The following is a 23,032-nucleotide window of genomic DNA, read 5'->3' as shown; positions in this document are numbered from 1 at the left end:
TATTTACATTCCTAAAAACAATGTTACCCTTTCAAAAATAAATGCGGCCTAAATTTGGTATTGTGCAAATTATACCAAAGTCAGAGTAAATTTCACTCTTTATCAACTTAATGTTAGTCTGGATTGAATTTACGCAAATATTTAGTTCGCTTAATACAGAATCTAAGACTGCATTTACTGATCAAAAGGGTAACACTATTTTTAAAAGTCTGCATACAAAAATACCTATGTATAATCTCCATAAGTAGTAATTGTAAGATTAAAAAGGTAAAAACGAAACCATTTACTGGCAGGTATATAATTTGCTGAAATTGATTATGGACATGGTCATGATACATAGATATTCATGTATGTAGGATCAATAAGTATTATGGTGTCAAACTTCATATGTATAGGTAGATATGAGGTATGGTATGTCAGTGTGTTTTGCATCCTTATTTTCCCCCTTCTCGCCTTCAAAATACTTATGACGGGATTAATAATTAAATATTTTGTTGATGTGCAAGAAATGATATGCCATTCATTATCTTTTTTCATAAAAAAGTGGAGATTATTGACGAGTTTGAAATTGAGATGTAGGTAGGTAAATTTATTAGTGCTCGACTGATGTGGCCACGGCGTTTACAATCATATACAAAAAAGTTTCATAAATTTGCTTAAATATATAGAGATATTACTATTTCGATATTGGTTTAGCCTAGTTTAAGTATTAAATATTAGCCTAATAGTACATCAGTATTATTATAGGCTTCTCTCACCTCAGTAGCTTGAGTCAAATAATGCTTAATACATTTTAATTTAGTCTCATCTAAAAATGGCCTAGAAAACTTACAAAATCGTTTCTACTTGTGGGAAGACACTGGTCAAGTTTGGTATTAAGTACTTTGCGGATTAAGTTGTAGCATGGGCAAATACATATGAAATTATATAAATCTTCAATTGCAGACTGGCATATGCTACATAGAGGGTTTGTATCTTTGTTATAGATAATATTAATTTCATTTAATATTAAAGATTTGTTTTTAATTGCAAATCTAGGGTACATTGTCCTTAATTGCATGCCCAACTTAACTAGATTCCAAGACATATTTCCATTTAAGAAACCTTCAACCTGTACGTGCAGTTTAATGTATTTAGAAATTGAGATCTAATCATGTATGGATTCTCGGATTGTGTTAAGTAAAGGCAATGATAAGGATCAATAGTATGAGAGGAGAGTGCATTTGGGAAAAGGAATTTCGTTGTTTATATTATGTAACAACTCCAGGAAGTAGAGGAAATGTGATTTGCTTGTTATAAGATATTTTTTACATTTTTAGGTTTCTCATTTTACCATGATGCATATAACAGTGGGCAGGCTTAGGAGGGGAGCTTGCGAGGTTGATAATAACAGATCTTGATGCCCTTTGGATATGTGGTAGGGTCTCATGAGTGTACTATAACCCTGAAGTGGTTTGACTCCATGGCCCCATCTGCGCCCGCCACACCCACTCAAAAATGCCCAAAAAACGCTTTCACTCCAGTTTTCACTCATTCAAATCCACGCCAAAAATCCAATTTTACTCGGATTTTGAAATTTCTTTCACCATTACACTCCCAGATAGTTGCTTTCTTCAATCCAATATCAAACTCAATTTTGCTGATGACTATTTCGCAGGCATAATTTGCGTTGTTGATTACTACAACAATCCTCATTCAGAATTGCAATTTTTAAAAATACTAAAAATTTCGAAAAAATTGAGTTTGATATTGGATTGCAGAAAGCAACTATCTGGGAGTGTAATGGTGAAAGAAATTTCAAAATCCGAGTAAAATTGGATTTTTGGCGTGGATTTGAATGAGTGAAAACTGGAGTGAAAGCGTTTTTTGGACATTTTTGAGTGGGTGTGGCGGGCGCAAATGGGGCCATGGAGTCAAACCACTTCAGGGTTTTAGTTCACTCATGGGACCCTACCACATATCCAAAGGGCATCAAGATCTGTTATTATCAACCTCGCAAGCTCCCCTCCTTAGAATGTTAATTTGTAAGCTGTTGTACGTAGCTCTGATACTGAGTTATGCGCGTTGATACCAGCGCATGAAGCCATATTTTCCGTTCTCAGGTGACAATTAATCTTAAGAGAAGCAGGACTATATAGATTTTGAAGAGTGAAAATATCGCTTGCATGAATACGTAAGTAAGCATCAAGAAATGTCAAGTGTAGATTTATGTCAAACTTCATCGCAAGGGGACCCCACAAAGAGAACAGTTTGCCGGAAATGTAAATTAGTTTGTAAAATAGTTTCGTGTACATTTTAAATAAGAAAATAAAGTAAGTTTTTTGGAAAATTTGAATATTTGCCTTAGTGCGAATATTGGTGGGCACTGCTACATAAAATAGAAAAAAAATAATTGGTAACTTGTGGTTTCAATTATGTATTGTCCTACATACATATGTATGCATTTAGTCTTGTAAGTAATAATTTAAAGGTTAATGCGAAACTAATTGATTGTAGAGATATATAATTTGATGAAGGACGGTCGTTTATTAAATTGATTATGGACATGGTCGCGTACAATATAGGACAGGTAGGGGTATCAAAATATCTTGACGGTATCCATTCCAAATAGGTGAATTATGGCAGCTGGATTTTTTGCTTTCGAATTTCCATCAAAAATAAATAGGTCATCATGCATACAATTAGTGTATAATACAAGAAGAATCTTGGAAAAAGTTGCCCCCAACTATCCGCTATGGCCATTTTTGTGAGTTTGGGTAGGATTCGTAATACAAAGATTTGTTCGTTACATTTTGAGTTAGGAAGCTGAAACATAAATAGAGCCAGAAGAATATTTTTGAGTTTTTCCCATTCGTACTACCGTGTTAGCTCCTAATCCACTGCTGTGTTAAATTCTGGACAGCTGCAGATTTTCGTTCATTGCTCGTTAGACTTGCAGGGAGCGGTCCCAGACCTCATATATATATTCTGAATCCACTTGCCGAGACCTTTCCAGCGATACCCCATTTATGGGATTATATGAGACATGAAATTTTCATCCAAAATTTGAAATGTGAGAAGGGAACAAGTCCAACCGATTTCAAAGATTGAGTTTTATTCACCAAGCGACGCGTTTCGCAATATAATTCAGCTTCATCAGGCTATGTGATGATTATTACAAGTATCTTTCCTCGAGGTTTCTACCGTTATAATGTTGAAACTTACACTCTAAAATTCACATTATTTTGTTGGGTGGGTTTTGCAGTACATTCCAAGAGAGTTCACCTCTTTAAATGACATTACTAAATTTAGATTCTTCACTATGTTTCTATATCTAAAATTTGTACTCTGGTAAGCTTGTTCACTTGTGTATTGCAATATAAATTTTTTGCAAGCATACATATTCCTATAGAATGGCATAACTATGTATACATTATTTTCCCGTATTGGATTACCACTTGTTACATTTCGATTTCATTTCCGTACATATAATTTATCCCCAAGTTATTTCCCAATTGTTAGCAAGGCTCTAAATGTTCCTTTAACAATGCCCCGAAAGAACTTTAGTATAGTGATCCGTCTAATGGCAAAAATTCCCTGCGCTCCAAAATCCAGGGGACGACAGGACTTGCGTACTCGTGGAATCAGCCTTTTGTCCAGAACACTTTCGGTTTTTATGTGTTTCCAAGATTTCGGTATTTTCTTCGGTGGCGTCAATCCTTCCCATAGCCTCTAACGCGACTCCCCACATAATTTGCAACGTTAGTGTCCACGTGGTCATGATCAACTGTTATTGAAGACACATTATTCTTTAAGGTTCTTCTGGATGACATATGTACATACCATTCGAAATTTGAATTTCAGTAGAAATTTCTAAAATCGATTTAATTCACGTTCAAGTTTTTGAGATAACTACAGTTTTTATCGAACTAATGTAAAGTTAATGTTTTGTTTGTACTGCAAATGTTTGGAAACAAGTAGTTTATATGTATACATTTGTGACATTATGAATCACTGGGAAATATTCTAGTTAACTATTTTTTTCCAGGAACAGAATTCCGAAGTATTTATATGCACAACCTTAGCGTCTTATCACAAATGCCATGAAATCTGAGTAGATTTTAGAAATTGTCATTTAAAGACATTAGGGATACTCATTATGAGTTCACATCGTTGACTAAGAAAAACAGTTGCAAAACATTTTGGCTTGAAAATTGATCTGCGAACTAGTAAATCATCATCCAGAAGAACCTGAAGGGAACGTCCGTACATTGCGTCATCAGAAAAGGTAAATTTTTAGACCCCCCAACCTCCCCTGCCTTATCCTGCTCATGGTAAGCCTGACACGGGTACGATAGGTGACCAGGGTATCCTACCCCGGTTTTTTTGGGATGAGGTTTTTGGGTTTGTTTGGGGGTTTTTCCGGTGTTTTTCTAAAATTTTGAGGCGGATTGAAACAAAATTTTCTTTTTTTCTAGCATAACTCAGAGGTTTTCCGAATCCTCTAGGTGACCCAAAACCATCTTTTTGATGACGTAAAGTGTGGACGTTCCCAGATTTAATTCTAAACATTTTTAAAATCTATTTACCATCGTATTAAAGTCCGTTCTATCCCATTCCTTGATAATGACGAAATTGCAGTACAAACAGAATTGCCCAAACATGCCGTGTATGTACAACAGGATGAATCCCATTATACTCATGACGTCCTTGTGGAGCAATTGGACGCAGTTATACTCGTGGTGAACGTTTCCAAAATCGACCAGTAATTTGTCTCGGTTTGCAATTTGTGGCCAAAATTGCAACTCGCGACCGATAATAGAACAGATTGGAACTAGATAAATACGAAAAATATTAAACTTAAAAACCCCTAATTACATCAATTCAATAGAATTATACACTCTTAGAAATCCAGGATTATAAAAAATCCTACAAAAAATTAGGAATTATATGACACTCGTCCTTCCATTAATGAGGAGTGGAATCCTTACCGTAGGAGGAAAAATATTGGCGGCAAAATTCAACTTTTGATTAAATTTGCTCGCTTTTTCCTCCACAGGGCGAAAACAAAGGGGCACGTGAACTTCCTCCCCCCGTATTTTTCGCAAGCCGCTCTATTTTTTTTCGTCACCAGGATGAGACAAGTCAAATGCACTCATGCACACGTGACGTTGTCAATTAAAAAATTCAATACTGTCACGTAAAAAGATCTTATTATCAGATAAAAATGTTCATTTTTTTTAAATTACGACGTCACGTGTGTTGATACACGAGTTCTTTGGCTTATCTCCCTCTGGTGATAAAACGTGTCTTAAATCGTTACCCAAAAATAGAGCACAATAATACCTCCCCGGGTGACGATTCGTCTCAAAATTATTTACATATGTTTATGCACTTACGCACAAAAGTTGCCGACAAACTGCCAAACGCAAGAACAATGAACCAAACGGTCACCGTAGTGCCGAGAAAAAATAAAAAATCCGCCATTAAGGCGACATTGTACGCCAGGTATCCGAGGATAGTTTCCGTTATAGTGTCTGGCAGTATCGTATGCGCAAAAACGGGTGTGTCCGGAGCCATAAGGAAGAATCCGAAACTTGTCCAAGGTCCAGAAGAGGTAACGAAAATGGTCGCCGAGACAACCAGATCAATTGCTCGGGAGTAAAAGGACTCTTCAGGAATGTATTTCGGCATCCATATTTCTTCGGAATAATGAAAGATATATGCATAATTAGTAAGTGTGAGCAACATTTAGGCATAATCAGGACAACTTTTCAACAAATTGTGCGTGAATAGTGACAAAACCGGTGAGATTGCGCAAAATATTTGCTGAAAAATAAAGTTTTTTGTTCTAAAATTTATCCATTTATCCGGCAATTTGGCGTTTTATCCCAATAACGGGCTTCATAGAGATTTAAGAAATCCGCGAGGACTGAAATTGTTTCGCGTCGTGCAGATTTGTTAAATTTCTTTCACGTCAAAGAAAGAAGCGGAAGAAACGCAGGGTGAAAGAAAACGCGCGAAATTATTTACAGAGGCGGCAAGTAGTTTCTTGCACCTCGCATTTCCGACAGGTCGAAATAACGACAAGAAACTAAATACTTTCTTCGTTATTTCGTGCAAGTTATTACTTTGCACCAAAAACTAAATACACAGTTATGATATCACATATCTACATGATTGACGGTCAGTTTGGCGAAAGCCAGTTTGGCGAAAAAAAAATGTGGTAAAAAATTGTCATGAATGTACTAAATGGCGAAATTATTGTCGCATTTGGCGAAAGTGGAAAACTCGTTAAAGTACATTTGGCGAAATTAAAATTTCGCATTTATTTATGTCAAATCGCACAAATTACAATTAATTCGTATATTGTAAGATAAAATAAAATTAAGACTTGTAGTCTGGAGTGCTTCGATAACCAATTAACAAATTTTTCATAACTCGCCCGGGTCCTGTACTTGCCGTAACTTCATAACTTTTTGAACAAAGTGATTCAATTTCCTATATTTTTTTCCTTTGCAACCTTGGGTGGACAGTACCTTTATCTATCTTATGAAGGATATTCTCAAGAATTTAGCTCCCGCGGTAGACAATACATAAATTTCCAGATAAGCGGTTTATAAACCCTAATTCTTTTCTGGAACTTGTTATGCCAGCCTTCAGCAAAATTCTAGGTACGAGGAATTGACAGTACAAAGATATTCGGTTAGGAGTTCCTGAGTGAAGAATGTTAGCATGTACCGAGAATATTGAGATCCATATGGTATTATCTGGATTATTTTTTGGCGAAAAACTTTCGCCAAAGTGTTTTCGCCAAACTGACCGACTACCATCTACATATGTCCGCCCACCATTGAGGATGAGTATTAAATCATAAGTATGTATGTATAGTATGTGAATACATACAAATTCTTACGCACCTTGAAATTATGTATGTATTGGTGGGTACTGTGGCGACATTTTTTAAAAAGTAGCTAGGAAAAGTTCTGGAAGCTGGTATTCAGCAGCGACCAAATTACTAAGGTAATTGTAGTCATTTGTGATTCCCGTCAATTATTGACCTCGTATCATTCATATGCTCTTAAAAATAATGCTACCCGTATACATAAACAGTAAATGTAGTCTAAATTTTGTATTAAGTAAACTATGCTCAATCCAGATTAAACTTTACCCTTTATCGAGTTAACGTTACTCTGGGTTTAGTTTATTTAATACAAAATGTAGATCGCATTTACTGTTGAATTCAGACTTAAGAGTGCATTTACTTTTTACAAGGATAACATTATTCATAGCAGCGTACAAATACATTTGTATGTAGTCTTGTAAGTTATAATTTTAACGATTTAATGGTAAAAATAAAACTATCTACGGACAGATATATAATTTTTTGAGGGATGGTTGTTTATTAAATTGATTATGGACGTGGTCGCGGTTGATGTTCATGCTCCATCAGGCAGCAAGAGGCGGTGTACATCAAGCGTTTTGGATGAAGCCTGGCACTATTTTCTGTGGCAGGACAAGTTGGTGGCGGTACCATGATCAGTCTGTCGTTGCACAGGCGTCTACGGAAAAGGTCATGCCGCATTCAGGATTTTACATGCGGAGGGAGATTATTAAATAGGAGAGCATCTCAACAACATTTACACGTACATAGTGTGCCCATTTTACAGTCAAAAGTAAATTGATTAGCACATTTTACAAGGTAAAGATAAGCTAGTTTCCAGTAGTAGAATTATAGAATTAGAGTTATTAGTATTATATAGAAATGCATTCAAGAATTTGTAATAATATAATAATATATATAATAATATATAATAATATAGAATATAATATATATATAATATATATAATAATATATATAATAATGTAATATTAACAGAATTTTTAACTCTTCTCTATTTGGTGTCAAGGCCGATGATCTGCTGGTAAAGTTGTTAAGTCCATCATTTCACGAATTTTACAAATGTGATTGTGAAAGCACACTGTTGAGCTTATGTACAAACTTATGCGTCAGTTGGTAAATTTTGCAGCCAATTAATCCCAAGTTTTGGTACGTAGTTTGGTGACACAAATTTTCCACAAATACAGTGTGGTTTTAGGATTGGTGTAATTTTAAGATGGGTCTTTGTGCCGTGAGAAGACTTCTCGGGCAAGCTAGAATCTGTGTCATTGTTCGCAAGGAACTATATTATCTACACGAGTATTTAGCAAACCAATATTGTGCTGCTGAGTTTATCGTTTTCTTATTACTGAGGTAGTTCATCAAACTCTAAATCCTGTGTGACCCTGCTATTTTAAAACAATTGCTCAAATTTGAATGCATGTAGTAGTGTAGCGGTGCTGCAGCTAAATGGTTGGTCGTCTAATTCATCACGATTTGTAAAAATTGATTTATTCTCCACGGAATTTGAAAATTTAAAAGATTTGAAAATTTGAAAAGAATTTGTAATACATCACCTGTCAATAAGGCACAAGGAATACCGCCAGAACTGGTTTTATCATATCATCTATGAAAAAATAGATACAAATCTATTAAAATTTATGAACGAAGGATATCGCCTTCATGCAAACCTATTTAGTATCACTAACGTTCTTCCTTTCTCCTTTAACTTTGGTTACGCTCTGCTAAAAACTTCCTTCTCCTGTTTTCGTTGCCTTCCAATTTGGTAAGAAAAGGCGGAACCAAACCTTTGCATTAACTTGCTGGTGATTCCGTGAAAGAGAGAACCGAAAATGTTTGACCAATATTTTTATAATTGAAATGTTGAGCTGTATACACATATGCTAGAATAATATGGGCAGTGAAAATTTCCCTTTCGTTTATGATTTTTTGTCTAAGGTTTTATTTTAAACCAAAATGCTTATCAACTAACTGAAATATCAGTTTTTAGGAATGGGTTAATGTAAAAGTACGATTGTGTAAGTCAGAAACTGTCAAAGAGATTTTATAAATGTTTACTTGTTTTTTATGAATCCCCAGTAATACGAAAAGAGCATATGAAACTGTTGACACGAGTCACATTTCTTGTACAGGCTCACTAGCTTGTCCAAAGAAGACACGATCTGTACAATGAGGGACGAAATATGTTCTCTCTTGCCCAATACATATGTGTACATCCAAGTCTAATAATACGCTGATAAAAGTGAAAGTTGCTCATGATGGAATAGGCCATCATGAGTGAAAACATCGCTTACATCGATATATAATTCAGCATCAAGAAATGTCAAGCGCAAATTTATTAAAATTACGACAAATATCACTTCAACTACATTAGACCAGCCTGCCAATTTCACACGGTATATTAACTATACCCAACTTGATAGAAGCAAAAAATATACAATGGATTATGAAATACTGGAGATTCGTTACAGATACTACAAAACGCATTTGAAACTTTATTCTTTTGTACAAATGATACGAGACGTCATAATGACATAAATTCGCAAGAGCTAATGAAACTACATCTCATTGCATTGGATAAAGTTCATAATTAAAGAAAAATTGCTATTGAACTCGTATTCAATATGCATAGAAATATAAAAGCCGCAATAAATATCGCTTGTGAGATCTCTAAAATATTATTCTACGAAAAGTTTACAAGGTGGGTGCCTACATAGGTATGTACACGTAGTCATAAAAGACTTATAAATAAAGACGCATAAATATTAATATTAATACAATTAAAACCCACCTCGATTCTAGTTTTGAATGTTTTCAAAGAGTAGCTGCATCACTAACAACGATTTCACAAAAACGAAAATTATCGAAGATAATAGTCTTAACTTCCGTATGCACAATTCTTCAACTAAAATTACACTACATACTGAACAATTTTACCGCTGCGGTAATTATTTATAGCTCAAGGGTGACACATATATCCCGAGCCGCAAAAGGCGTTTATTTGCCAACGAAATTGCCGACGAAATGCGATGATTTGCCAATTATATTAAGGTGACCCTTTATAGGTATGAGTTCCTTGCTGATCAAGGTATCATTTTTAGTTACCTTACATTAATGCACTGGCTCAACGCTTGTATGTCACTTGTTTTTCATTGTAACGATTAGCCATTTAAAATATGCACCACTTCAACAACAATTTATCGGTATTCTGCTAAGCGTTTATATTTCGTTACAACATTTGTAACTTCTACATGCAGATAAAGTGCTACCGATTCCTCATTGCCAAAGAGGTACTTAATGGGTACCTAAAAAATGTGAACATACTAGTATTTATTCACGGTACTGATTTGGTGACGAATAGGCATTGGTTTTTGTGTAAGCTGTAAAAACCGCCAAACATACCTACATACATTTATATTCTCCATTCGTTCAAGTCGTGCCTTCAGACATTGCTAAAATGTCGCAACTTAAAAATTTTTCAGTTATATATTTCCCCTCTGACAAAACTATTGAAGTAGTACCAAGTGGATTTTAGAAGTGTCCATTTCCAATAAATCTACCCACAGGATTTCGCAAGATTCAGAAGGATTCAAGCTCGACTCATGATCCAAATTGGCCAATTTGGGAAGTTGAATTTAAAAAGAGTTACGGTAAGCAATTCAGGGTTCTTTAAATTTCCTATTTATATTTGTTGCAGATGATTTTTCTGCAGCTGATATCAAAGGAAAAAACTTTTAAGCGTAAATTATACGTAGATAGTAGTGAAAAAGATTCCACTCAAAATGTAAATCATATAGCTGAAAGCAATTCGATTTTTGTAGGCGAAGACCAAGCAAATGTTCATGTGACAAATTTGTTTCCACCTAACATAACGTTTGAAGATCAGAAGCTGACAACGCTGATAAATAAACTTAGAGGTTAGTCGTTTGATTAATAATGTGTTACAATTATGGCGTTTTTTGACGTATTTCATAAAATTTTATTTTAATATGCATTATAGGATTTCAAGCTGTATCTTTACAAAATCAACTCAAGAAAGTCGCGAAGTCAAAGGTATGCTTCTTCGCAGTACTAATTCTGGAAATACACAATCCAGGACAGCAAATGGCACTTATGGCCACTTAGGAGTGCAGAAGATTTAAAAAGACTTGATGAAATTAAAAAAAAATCTGGATATTTTCAATGAACAGGTATTTAGTAAATTAAGCATTAAGTATCCACAAAGCAGTTGTGCTCTTATATTTTATTAAAATATGACCATTTGTTTTTTACAGATGCTGTTGCTATCCGGTCATGGAGACACTGATGCTCCCAAAACGGTTAACTTCATTCTAAAATCCATAATTAAACATCAATTTGATCTGCAGCTTCGCTTCACTTCTGATTCTGGAAAAGATTCTGCCTTGTGGAAAAAAGAGTTTAATCATACCGTTGTGCAATTTATTTGAAACAAATGGGAGAAACTATACATTATCATTATAAATATGCTAGTTATTAATTCGTATGTAAGAAATTATAAAACTGCAAGTTAATAAATATTTAGTAATGAAATATTGTTGTCTGAATGACTGTTTTTCGGTAACGATAAATAAGTATATATTCTGCACCAAATAGTAACTTTATATCGGCACTTATTTGTAAGATTTTTAGGTAGCTAATCAACACCTTGAAATATTGCTACATTTCGGCACCCAATAAATGGCACATTTCGTTACCAAATAAGCGCCTCTCCTCAGTACCCGCATCAGTAACACAAAGCGTTGCGTTTCGGTAATACTGAAGTACTATTTTTTGAGTACTATTTCAACGCTTAGGTTGCGGCTCGGGATATGTACAGTATGTCACTTTATTGTAGATGCAAGGCATGCATGCATTATATAAATCACAAATACTCCACAACGGGTTAATATTTCAAATTCGTTTTTAGAACAATTATTACCAATATTTCATACTACATTCGTGCAAAATTTCAAATGAATTGGGCTAAAACTGATGAAGTTATAGATATTTAAATGTCAAAAAATTGCAAATTGTACGCCACAAAATTGTAGATGCAGCTGAACCGCTCATTCAATATGTTGCTGCCTACTTTCAGCGGCAATACCGGCTTGAATTCGTCTTAAGCACGAATCTACCAATCAATCAGTGACACTTTGGTCGATCTTACACCAATGTTTTGTGGCTATGGTTTTCAGAGAAGTTGGATTTGTCGGTTTCCGTTTTGCGGCAGGACGCTTCAGGGTCCCCCATAAATGCTAGATCGGATTGAGGTCAGGGGATTGAAAACCCCAACCCAATACCTTTATTCCATCACCCTCGAAGCATTTTGAGAAGATTTTTAAATATTTAGATAATACTCACCATGTTGGAAGAAAAATCGCTGACCAAAGTCCGATTTTGTTTCAAAACGACAAAGATTTATTTTTAGCAAATCAAGATTAGCCTCGTTTGTCACGATGTTAACGACACATTTCAATGCTACTATCCCGTTTTAACGGAAACTGCCTCAAACCACTGAATTCCGGCAAGAATTCGAAAGTTTCACACCACATACTAAATGTACCCACAGCCAAGTTTTCCTTGATATCTCTATTTTTAACAATTATTCACAGAAATCTATTGTTCGCACTTTCGTCTTGCTTCCACCACACTCTGGTCAGAGGAGGACCATGCTCACCGTTCTTATAATTTCCGTGTCATCACATGGTGATATACTGCGTTTTTGCCCCCGGTCGTGAAGGTTCACAAAAGTTTCGATCCATTTTCATTTTGGACAATATTTTGTGGAATTTCATGTTTTCCGAAAATTGTTCCAGAACTTAGCCCTTTTTAATAACTCACGACATTTTCCGCCCGAAATTCTAGATTGACTTCGTTGTTACGTAACAATTTAAAATAAAATTTCTACAAAATATTTTCTATTGACAATATAAACAACTGTTCTTACCCTATATAAACATTCCCGAACAAAATTTGTATGTAGACTGAAAGACTGGGTCGTTATCGTAATTAAACTCAGGATCAGCTGCATCTACAATTTTGTGGCGTGTAATTTGCAACTTTTTGACATTTAAATATCAATAATTTGATCAGTTTTAGCCCAATTCATTTGAAATTTTGCACGAATGTAGTATGAAATACTGCTAATAATTGGTCTAAAAACGAATTTGAAATATTAACCAGTTGTAGAGTATTTGTGATTTATATAATGCATGCATGCCTTGCATCTACATACAATAAAGTGACATACTGTACATACACAGAGGCTAAATCATGTGCAGCCTCCTATGTTAACGCTCTTGTAATAAAAACATTACCGATACCGAAGCCAATTTGTTACCCTCAGAAGATACCTTGTTACCATGCTGTAGAATCGGACAGTACCTCAGCTAATGACAATTGTGCCACAAAATTATTGAATGCTAGTGTTCTCAAGGTTGGACCGAAATCTTTGTCGGTGTGCCTGGCCGGCAAAGATTTCGGTCGAACCTTGAGAACACTATTGAATGAAGATTTGCATTCTTATTCATTACAAATTTTTCCCTGAATTATTTCCCAATTGTAAGCAATGCTCTAAATGTTCCTTTAACTATGCCCCGAAGGAACTTCAGTATCGTGTTCCGTTTAATGGAAAATATTCCCTCCGCTCCAAAATTCAGGGGACGGCAAGACCTGCGCACTTGTGTAATAAGCCTTTTGTCCTGCGGACTCTCGGTTTTTATCTTTTTCCAAGATTTTGGTATTTTCTTCAAATTGGAGTCAAGTCTTCCCCCAATCTCTAAAGCGAGTCCCCACATGATTTGCGTTGTTAGGGTCCAAACGGTGAAGAGTAACTGTTTAATTGAAGACGAATTATTATTTAAGGTATTTCCAAATAGATACATATAGATGACGAGTATTGAAAATTTTAGTTTGTCATATCACTACTATACCTTTATTCATTGAGGGTCTTCATTATTTCTTCGCATCCTTAGTATTCTTCGTATCGTAAAACAACTTATGACGCTTACGAAATTTTGTAAGCGTCATAAGATTTTGTCATCGAAAATCGCGTTACTACGCTTACGATTTTTACGCAACCTGACCTCTTGTTTTCTCTTCGTAAACTATTTTACGATATTAAGGATACGAAGGAATAACGAATACTGTATTTTTTTAAAATTTTAGTATTCTTCGTATCGCAAAATGAGTTACAACGGTTTCGAGATTTTTCTAACTTCGTCATGTATGTATTTGCATCGAAAGGGTGGTCCATAAATTACGTAACGCGAGGAGGGGTAAGTGTCAATGGCTGCAATGATATCATCCCTAAGTTACACATGTTACACATAGGAGAGGGGGTGGGGAGGGGTAGTCTGGAAAATCGTGATTTTTGCGCCACGTAGTTCATGGACGGCCCAGGCTAAGATTCCGATTTTTACGAAGCTTGACCCCTCGTTTTTCTTCGTAACCCATTATACTTTACTAGCAAGGATACGACGAAATAACGAATACCCTCATTATTATTTTTACATACCAACGAATGAAGGTCCAACCTGTCCCATTCCTTGATTATGGTGAAATTGCAGTACAAACAAAATTGTCCAAACATGCCGTGTGTGTACAGCACGATGAATCCCATGACATCCATGACTTCTCGGTGGAGTAATTGTACACAATTGTACTCGTGGTGAACGTTTACAAAGTTGGACAGTAATTTTTCTCGGTTTTCAAGCTGTGGCCGAAATTGTAACTCACGACCGATCATTGAGCAGATTGGAACTAGATATTTTTAAAAATGCATACAAACAACATTAGCCATCACAAATTCCCAACTAAATTCAACTGAATGTTATACTTGTAGAAATTCATAATAATTCCGCTGGGTATTATTTTAATATATGTAAAAAATATGTATGTATGTATTAAAATACGCATAGAACCTTACAATACACATGTATTTCACTTGACATGTTTCGCACAGATCTTGTTCGAACCAGGACTAAAAAATCAAGTAAGGGGCCGTCCATAAATTACGTAACGCAAGAGGGGGGGAGGGGGGGTCATGGGAAGAGCGTTACGAATTGTTATGTAGGGGGAGGGGGGCAGGGTTTGGAAAACCCCGGGGTTTTTGTAGAAAAACCCAACCCCTGGGGTTTTTCAGGGGTTTTTGGGGTTTTTGTGGGTTTTTGGGCAGGTTGAACCAGAATTCCTAAAATTATTTATTAGAGATAAACTAATTTTATATACAATTTTAACATGCAATTTTAACCGTTATCATTGATTTGGACTGTTACATCGAAAATTTATGTTTGACATGTAAATCTGGATATATGCAATGATATTTGGAAATTCAAGTCGCAAATGAAAATTCTCAAAATTTCAAGATAAAGCAGAAAAGTTAATTAGCATTGATCTACGTTGTAGTTTAAGGGATTTTGTTTCAATCTACCTCAAAATCCTACAAAAACCCCGGAAAAACCCACAAAAACCCACATAAACCCACATAAACCCACATAAACCCACAAAAACCCGCAAAAACCCCAACCCACAAAAACCCGGGGTAGCGAACCCTGGAGGGGGGTATAACAAATTTGTTACGTAACGCATTTCATAAACGCGATTAAAAATCGGATTGAACTCATATCATCCAGAAGGTTTCAGTGTACGCATGTAAATACGTTTTTCATTATGGTGCTCACATTAAAAGAAGAGCAAAATTCTTGCCTACTTGTGAACCATCATTCCTCCACAGTGACCTAGGAGGGCGATGGTGCGACGTAAGTTTCACGATTAATTGAGCCTTACCTTTAAGATGAGAATTTGATCGGAATTTGCCGATCACCTGAGCCCCAACGAGGTCACTTAGGAGGCATGATGGTTGTCAAGAATTGTACTCATCTATTAATGGTCGTACGATAGTTTTCCGGGTGCAACTTTACAAAAGGTTCCATTGTGAGTCTTGGTAAACGTTGAGAGACCTGTAAGATTTACAATTTCCATTTCTTATATGATGATGTCGAATATGATTTCGTTGTTCTTGAACAAGAAATTCGCAAAATTCTAATTTATCTAGCAATTTAAAAGAAATAGAAGCAATAAAAGCGACATTTGTCTACACAACCTGGAACAAATGAAAATTTTGCAAGTTACTGTTAAAGAAATTACCTGCGGTGAAATCAAATTTACGTTACGTTACGAAGGGGGAGGGGGGGTCTAAAAAATGATGATTTTTGCGTTACGTAATTTATGGATGGCCCCTAATACATATTGTAGTGTCACACTAACTCTTGTTTTTGTTTAAATAGTTACTTGATTTTTTTAGTGCTGCCTTTAAAAAATCCGTGCGAAATATGTCTGATATGTATGCGCAAACTTACAGACAAACGTTGCCGACAAACTGCCAAATGCCAGAATCAATCCCCAAACGGTGACCGCAGTGCCGAAGAAAAAGAAGAGATCTGTCATTAAGGCGACATTGTACGCCAGATATCCCATCATCGTTTCCGTCATGGTTTTGGGAAGTATCGTATGCGCAAAAACAGGTGTGTCCGGAGCCATAAGGAAGAATCCGAAGCTAGTCCAGGGTCCGCAAGAGGTAAAGAAGATGTTCGGTAAGAGAACCAGATCGATAGCTCGGGAATAAAAGGACTTTTCGGGAATGTATTTCGGCATCCAGTTTCCTACGGGATAAGAAATCATTTTGTAACTTTGATAAAATTTCAATGGAAATATTACGCGTGGTCATGACCATTTTTGTATATATACGTTTTTAGTATGGATTATGTATTAATTATGCTTAGTGCCACAATTCTCATTGGAAGTATAAGTATTAAAATCACAATTTTTCGAAAATTTTTAGCAATTTTAACACCGTGAAATCAATACTTGCCTTATAACCAGATTTCTAACAGTGAGGAAACTATGTATGTAAATAAATGTCTGAAAACAGAACCGTTTATATGTATCTAGATTTACGAATTCTCGAATTCATGTTTTGCAATATCCACGGCGGAAATTTTCTGAGCGTTCTGCTAAATAAGTTTCAATGCTGAGATATTGTCGTGAGTAGGTTCACTAATTGGGTAACAAATCATAACCACAAATAATTACTCACCTTGGAACTGCACCGAATATCTCATCGCTCGATTGATCCCATTTTTCAACTCGTCCTGCTTAAAGTAGAGTAACCAGAGAGGAAAGCAGGCAATGACCATGATGAAAGAAAAGCCGAAACAGATATGAAACGACGGGTTGTAGGAGCCACCCGGGTAGTCCGTGAACACTTCGTATGTCCGCCAACAACAAATTATCATTTGCAAAGTCAAAGAGAGGCAGCCGTACAGCTGCAATTTTCTCAATTTTGGCGTCCCCACAAATTTCTGGGTGGAAGGGTTAAAATTCATCCCAAGGGGACCTAGCAACGAGAAAAGTTTCCCGGAAATGTAAATTAATTTGTAAAATAGTTTCGTGTACATGGTAAATAAATAATTTGAGATTCTTGAAAAATTTGAAGAGTTTCACATTGAGGCGAATATTCGTGGGTACTGCGAAAATAAGAATAAAATCCTTGGGAAAAATTTGTTTTGGAGAAATATTTTGTAATTCATGGTAATTTGTGATTCCAACCAATTATTTTTGGCATATGTACATATACAGTCTTGTTGTAAGTAATAATTTTAGGAATTTATAGGTAAACTAATTGCTTGTAGAGATATATAATTTGTTGAAGGTAGGAATGTCGTTATTACATTGATGGTCGTGGTACAGAATTTGACTGGGGTATAAAAAACATCTACTAATATTTTGTTGAATCACGAAAAATTCAAGCAAACGATTAGTATGGCTTAAATTATTGGTTTAACAAGGATCAATAAATTAAATTTCACAGGACACGTACATACTTTGAATTAGTTTGAATTGCATGGAAACAGAGGCTTTCCAATTTTCCAATTTTTGATGGATGGGAAAAAGTGCCTTTTCTCATTTTAGTTTTTCCATCTGTAACCTCAATTTGGTTGTTATTAATGGTAAGGATGGGTAAGGCAAACCCTGGATAATCAAAACCAAGAATTGTGCAGTGGTGTGTGTGTGTGTGTTACCAGTTGAACTTGGCGCTTGATTACACACGTGTCTCACATTGTCCAAGCTAACGTCACCTAGCGGCAGTTTGGGAACTATGTTGCATTTTTCGTTTCTAGAGGGCGTTTTTCGCTAAAGTGTCAAAACGTTGACGAACACGAGAACAAGCAAACACACCTTTTGGATCTGCCGAGACTTGATCAAATGAACGGGCTCACCCCCTAGAGTTGACATTTGACCTGTGACATGCGTACACCCCCTAAAATTTACACTTTATCTGTGACCTGGGCACACCCACTAGACTTGACATTTGACCTTTGACCTGGGCACACCCACTATACTTGACATTTGACCTGTGACCTAGGCACACCCCCTGGACTTGACATTTGCTGCGACCTGCGTACAACCCCTAAAGTTGACACTTAACGGACTTGACACTTGACCTGTGACCTGGGCATATCCACTATACTTGACCTGTGACCTCTGTGTCCCACGGAATAGTTGAAACTTGACCTGTGCCTTACAAATTTTAATTACCTATCAGCGCCACCTATCGGATGTTGGCTGTTTTTCAGCGCTAGAGGGCGGGCTTTTGCTTTAAGTGCCTAAACGTTTTTAAAACGTTAGAACAATGGCACACTTTAGAATCGCGACCGAATGTGCTTCGTGGTCACACCCTTTAGAGTGGTGACTGAATGTTTTTCATGGTTACACCCATAGAGTCGTGCTTGAACGTTTTTAGCGGTCACACCCTGTAGAGTCGTGGCTGAACGTTTTTAGTTTTCACACCCTTTAGAGTCGTGGCTGAACGTTTTTCATGGTCGCACCCTTTATGGTCGTGACTGAACGTTTTTCATCGTCACACCCTTTAGAGTCGTGGCTGAAGGTTTTTCGTGGTCGCACCCTTTATGGTCATGACTGAACGTATTTCGTGGTCACACCCTTTAGAGTCGTGGTTGAACGTTTTTCGTGGTCACACCCATAGAGCTGTGACAGCAAGTATTAGTCAGCAGACATTTGTATCTGTGACTAAATAAAATCGTTTTGCTTAGAGCCCGCAATGCAGGCTTAAGAGACTAGCACATAAATATTATTATTACAAAACATTTTACATGACAGCTTTTCATGAACAAAGAGAACGCATGACTGGTTTTTGTGAACAAAATTATTCAAAAGGAGCGTGCACAAGGCATATTTTGTTTGAATACTAATTAATTATACTTAATGCCACAATTGCGATTGGAGAGATAAGTTTTAAAATCAAAACAATCCAAATCCATGAATATTTCGGGGATTCATGATTCATGAAAATCCACTATGCACGGTCCCAAAGCTGGAACTTCGTCAACATAAATGAAGCTCGCGGGAATAAAAAAAGTCGCAATGAAATACATTTCACATTTCTTTCTGGCTAGTTATTTTTTTAAAGGAGGTGAGGTAAAATGACCGATATGTTACATACCCTTTCGCGTCGATTTCATCGAATTAAATACAAAACATTGCAAGTGATATTGTGGATACAAGGATAAATGTAACATAACATTTCTTAAATTATGTGCAACCACACCCCCTATAAAAATATAGGAAGAAAATTGGAAAAAATGAGAAAGCCAATGTGCATCCTGTAGGGCAAGAGTTAGACCTATACTTGCATTTGCAATTTGACTTCCCCCTTGAATACGAACATTTTGATGCATCAAGAGTTTCAAAATTCGAAAATTGGCGGTTTTTTGACATACACATAAATCTTTAAAAAACTCGTGGTCCCAGCGTTTCCCTTCGGACAACCAAAGGCCAGATTTTTCTACTTGGGAAGAGCTACATTTCCAGCTTCTGTTGCCCGAAGGGAAACGCTGGGACCATAAGATTTTTGGGGTCAAAGTTTCTGAGGGAGGTTCTTATACGGCAAGTGCCGTAACAAACGAGGGCTAATGATGTACCAACATTTAAGTTTTTTGTATTTTGATAAGCCAACATCCCAGTGTAGATAATTAAATGAAGCGCATGATTGAGTGAGCGCGACAAGGTGCGAAGGATACGCCACTGACGCGCGATGGTGCGGGATACCCACCAGAACCCGAGTTTAACACTTTCAATCGCGAAATATGGAAAATGCTTTTATGGAACGCTTGGTCTGGTTTTCCTCAGGTAAATTAAAATAAATTAACCCCGTAAATCTGCATATTACTCAACTTCAAACATTGGTAAGACCTTTCAGTTACATATAAATACTCTTTGCTATTGAAATGCTAGTATAAATAGAGCCACAAAATAATATTTCCATATTTATCCAATTATTTATCAATATTCAATATTAATGAACATTTTAAAATACAGTAAAATTTGGTTGTCCGTATCTCTCCCCAAATTTCCCCAGTGGTCAACATGGAATCTCAACCCCTGGAAAGAACCCCACAGGAAATGGCACTAAATAATCCGATCGTAAGCCAAACATTCCATAACATTAATTTCAACTTTTGACTTAACTACTTTGCAAACTTCCAGATTTTGATGGAGATATTTAAACAGACCTCCACCCCGTTGAAAACTTGTCGACTAGTTTGCCAATTTTGGAACGAAATGGTCCTCTCCCTGCCAAATACGAGACTTGCGTTAAAATTGAACGACGAGTTTGACCGGAATAAGAACACATATTCCTTTTTCGACTTATGCTTCTCATTAAATGACCGACTTGCGAAACGGATCAGGGCCTCGTGTCACACCGAAGTGACGGACGACTTCGCCTTCAGAGTGACCCTCTTCTGCGACAAATTTAGCGACATCGTGCAAATTTTGGAGCTCTCCATCGACAGCGACAGCTTGCAATATATCCACCAAGTCTTGACTAATTGCTGCCCGAATTTGCAACAGCTACGAATTTTTTGCGGATTTACAATTCGCGAAAGAATTTTGATGGAACCGCTGCCACCCAAACTAAAGTTGACATCTTTTGTACTTACTGCCATATCAAAAGTACAGGTTTGGAATCTTACCAGTTTTGCTCAGGTGGTTGTCAACGCGTCGAAAAATTTAAGAGAGGTCACCCTCCCATGGGGAATGCATCTTAATTTGAAAAAATTAAAATTCCTTGACTCCTTGACCATCGCACTGAATAACCTTTCATCACGTCACATCAATCGCTTTAAATCTTCCGAGCTCTCCCGTATGCTGAATCAGATTGGCCACCAACTGGTCACCCTAGGTTTTGGGGCATCCGATGACATGGACACCATCCTGGATTCAAAAAACTGGAATAGACAAGAATTCCGGATACCGGGAAAGATGTCGAAACTGAAAAAATACCGGAACGTGCTGGTCGACGTTTTTCAATGCGACGACGTCTTGCAAGACTTGCAAAGAATGCCCGCCCTGACAACGCTGGTTATTGGGAAGACGTTCGGAACAGGGTCGGCAGGTTTGCATGAATATTTGCAAACTATTTTCAACGCGAAGAAGGTTTTTGGAAATGTGAAGATTTTGAAGATTTTTGAAATGCATGATCGCACGCTTTTGGAGGGATTGAAGACTGCATTTCCGAACCTGGTGAGATTGCTGTTGGGTACGAACAGTAGGACAGGCGACGACGGGGAGGGGATGGAGTTGGGCGGTGTTCTTAAGGCGTGTGTGGGTTGGGTGGGGTTGAAACATTTGGAATTGTGGCTGCCCTTGTACCCAAAAGAAATTATGGGTGTCATTAAGGCTCTGTTGGATGGCGTGCAATTGTATAAAAGTGAGTGATAGATTTTAGAAATTGTAATTGCATCAGGTGATATGCTGTCCTGGATAAGCAGCATATGCAAAAGTAGAATTGACGGTCCCCATTTTCCCTCCCTCTATTAATTTTACTTTGTGTATTTTGATACACTGTGTATCTATTTACATTATCTGTGGTGAGTCGGGTTACACATTAAAAACCCGATAAATTTCTGAATCCGAACAGATCAAGCGGATCAGTTTTTTTAACCGGCTTGATCCATGACGCGACTCACCTCTTACGTGTATCATTTTTATATAAATACGGCCCGCGTATAGTTTATGTATTATTGTATTAGTATGCTAATTGCTTTTATTTCCATATTGTTTTAAACATCAGAGCTTAAAACGTTGACAATTATGGAATGCTGGGGGGATTGGGTGATACGGGATTTGACCGAGGTCGAGATGGACATGTTTAAACAACTCCTTTTGGCGATGGATGGAATGGACCAGGTCGAAATTCACGATCTTTATGTAAGTTACTTATTAAGCTACTCCATTTACATAATTACGTAATGCTGATTAATGTGATACATACAAAGAATTATTACTTATTTTTCTTCCAGCTTAGCAAGGAATCTGCCAGAGACATATTTGAATTCATGGAGTCAAACAAAATGTCGGTGTCCAAGTTTAAGATATTTTCGGGAAAGACGTATCCTGACTATGAGGAAATTTGATTGTGTGCTAATATATTTTAAGGGAATGGCGTTAACACTTGCTTATACGAAAATAACTCTTTAAAATGCCAAATTTCGCCATGAATTGCATAATCTAATATCTTTCGTTTCATAATATTCAAGTAATTACTTAATTTATGAAATATTTACTTTGTATTGCTGAATAAAGTTAATAAGTTAAATTCGCTCAAAGGATGCGTAGATTAAAACATTCTTTGAACAACGAGCAATAAAATAAACTTAATTTCACAGAAGCGAATTTTAATTTGATTCACTCCAAAGCAGAGTTTTCCTATTTTTCCAATTTCCCACATCTTTTAGTAAAAATGCCAGCCTCCGTGGTCAGTTTAGTTTTTACAAATGGAAACTGGATATCTAATTGTAAAAAAATGCACACGATAACTTTTCATGAACAAAGAGAACACATTTTGACTTTGGTTGAGGGAAGAAAATCATGCAAAGGGAGCGTGCATAAAGCGTGTGACAAATTTTTTGAACCCTGCAGTGTGACCAGACCACCAATTGTTATCAATTCTACAGTTGACATTGGAAATATAAGTGTTTGAAGTAAAATTCCTAAAACAGCACTACTTCATGATCTTTTCTAGTTCCCGCGACGAACCCACCTGGCTTTTTTTATTTGGAGTGAGCCAGA

The 23,032-nt window shown here is 36.5% G+C and overlaps 1 protein-coding gene across 1 annotated transcript; it reads left to right on the top strand.

The window, feature by feature from the left end:
- Positions 1 to 20,326: 20,326 nt before the first annotated feature.
- On the top strand, positions 20,327 to 22,466 carry LOC118439330. Its single transcript, XM_035860563.1, has 4 exons — positions 20,327 to 20,383; positions 20,447 to 21,671; positions 22,035 to 22,171; positions 22,264 to 22,466. Exons 1-4 carry the CDS (start codon positions 20,327 to 20,329, stop codon positions 22,375 to 22,377), a joined length of 1,533 nt encoding a protein of 510 aa, XP_035716456.1. The 3' UTR covers positions 22,378 to 22,466.
- The last annotated feature ends 566 nt before the right edge of the window (positions 22,467 to 23,032 follow it).

Source organism: Folsomia candida, unplaced genomic scaffold (assembly GCF_002217175.1).
Source record: "Folsomia candida strain VU population unplaced genomic scaffold, ASM221717v1 Fcan01_Sc034, whole genome shotgun sequence".
Classification (NCBI taxonomy): Eukaryota; Metazoa; Arthropoda; class Collembola; order Entomobryomorpha; family Isotomidae; genus Folsomia; species Folsomia candida.
Note: the sequence above shows the minus strand (reverse complement) of the source record. Positions and strands in the feature narration are given on the sequence as shown.

What these genes read in the sequence shown, in the direction of transcription:
- LOC118439330 (XM_035860563.1), top strand. Translation starts at nt 20,327, where the DNA reads ATGGAATCTCAACCCCTGGAAAGAACCCCACAGGAAATGGCACTAAAT. An exon ending in TGGCGTGCAATTGTATAAAA is followed by an intron (nt 21,672 to 22,034) that starts GTGAGTGATAGA and finishes TTTAAACATCAG; the next exon opens with AGCTTAAAACGTTGACAATT. An exon ending in TCGAAATTCACGATCTTTAT is followed by an intron (nt 22,172 to 22,263) that starts GTAAGTTACTTA and finishes TTTTTCTTCCAG; the next exon opens with CTTAGCAAGGAATCTGCCAG.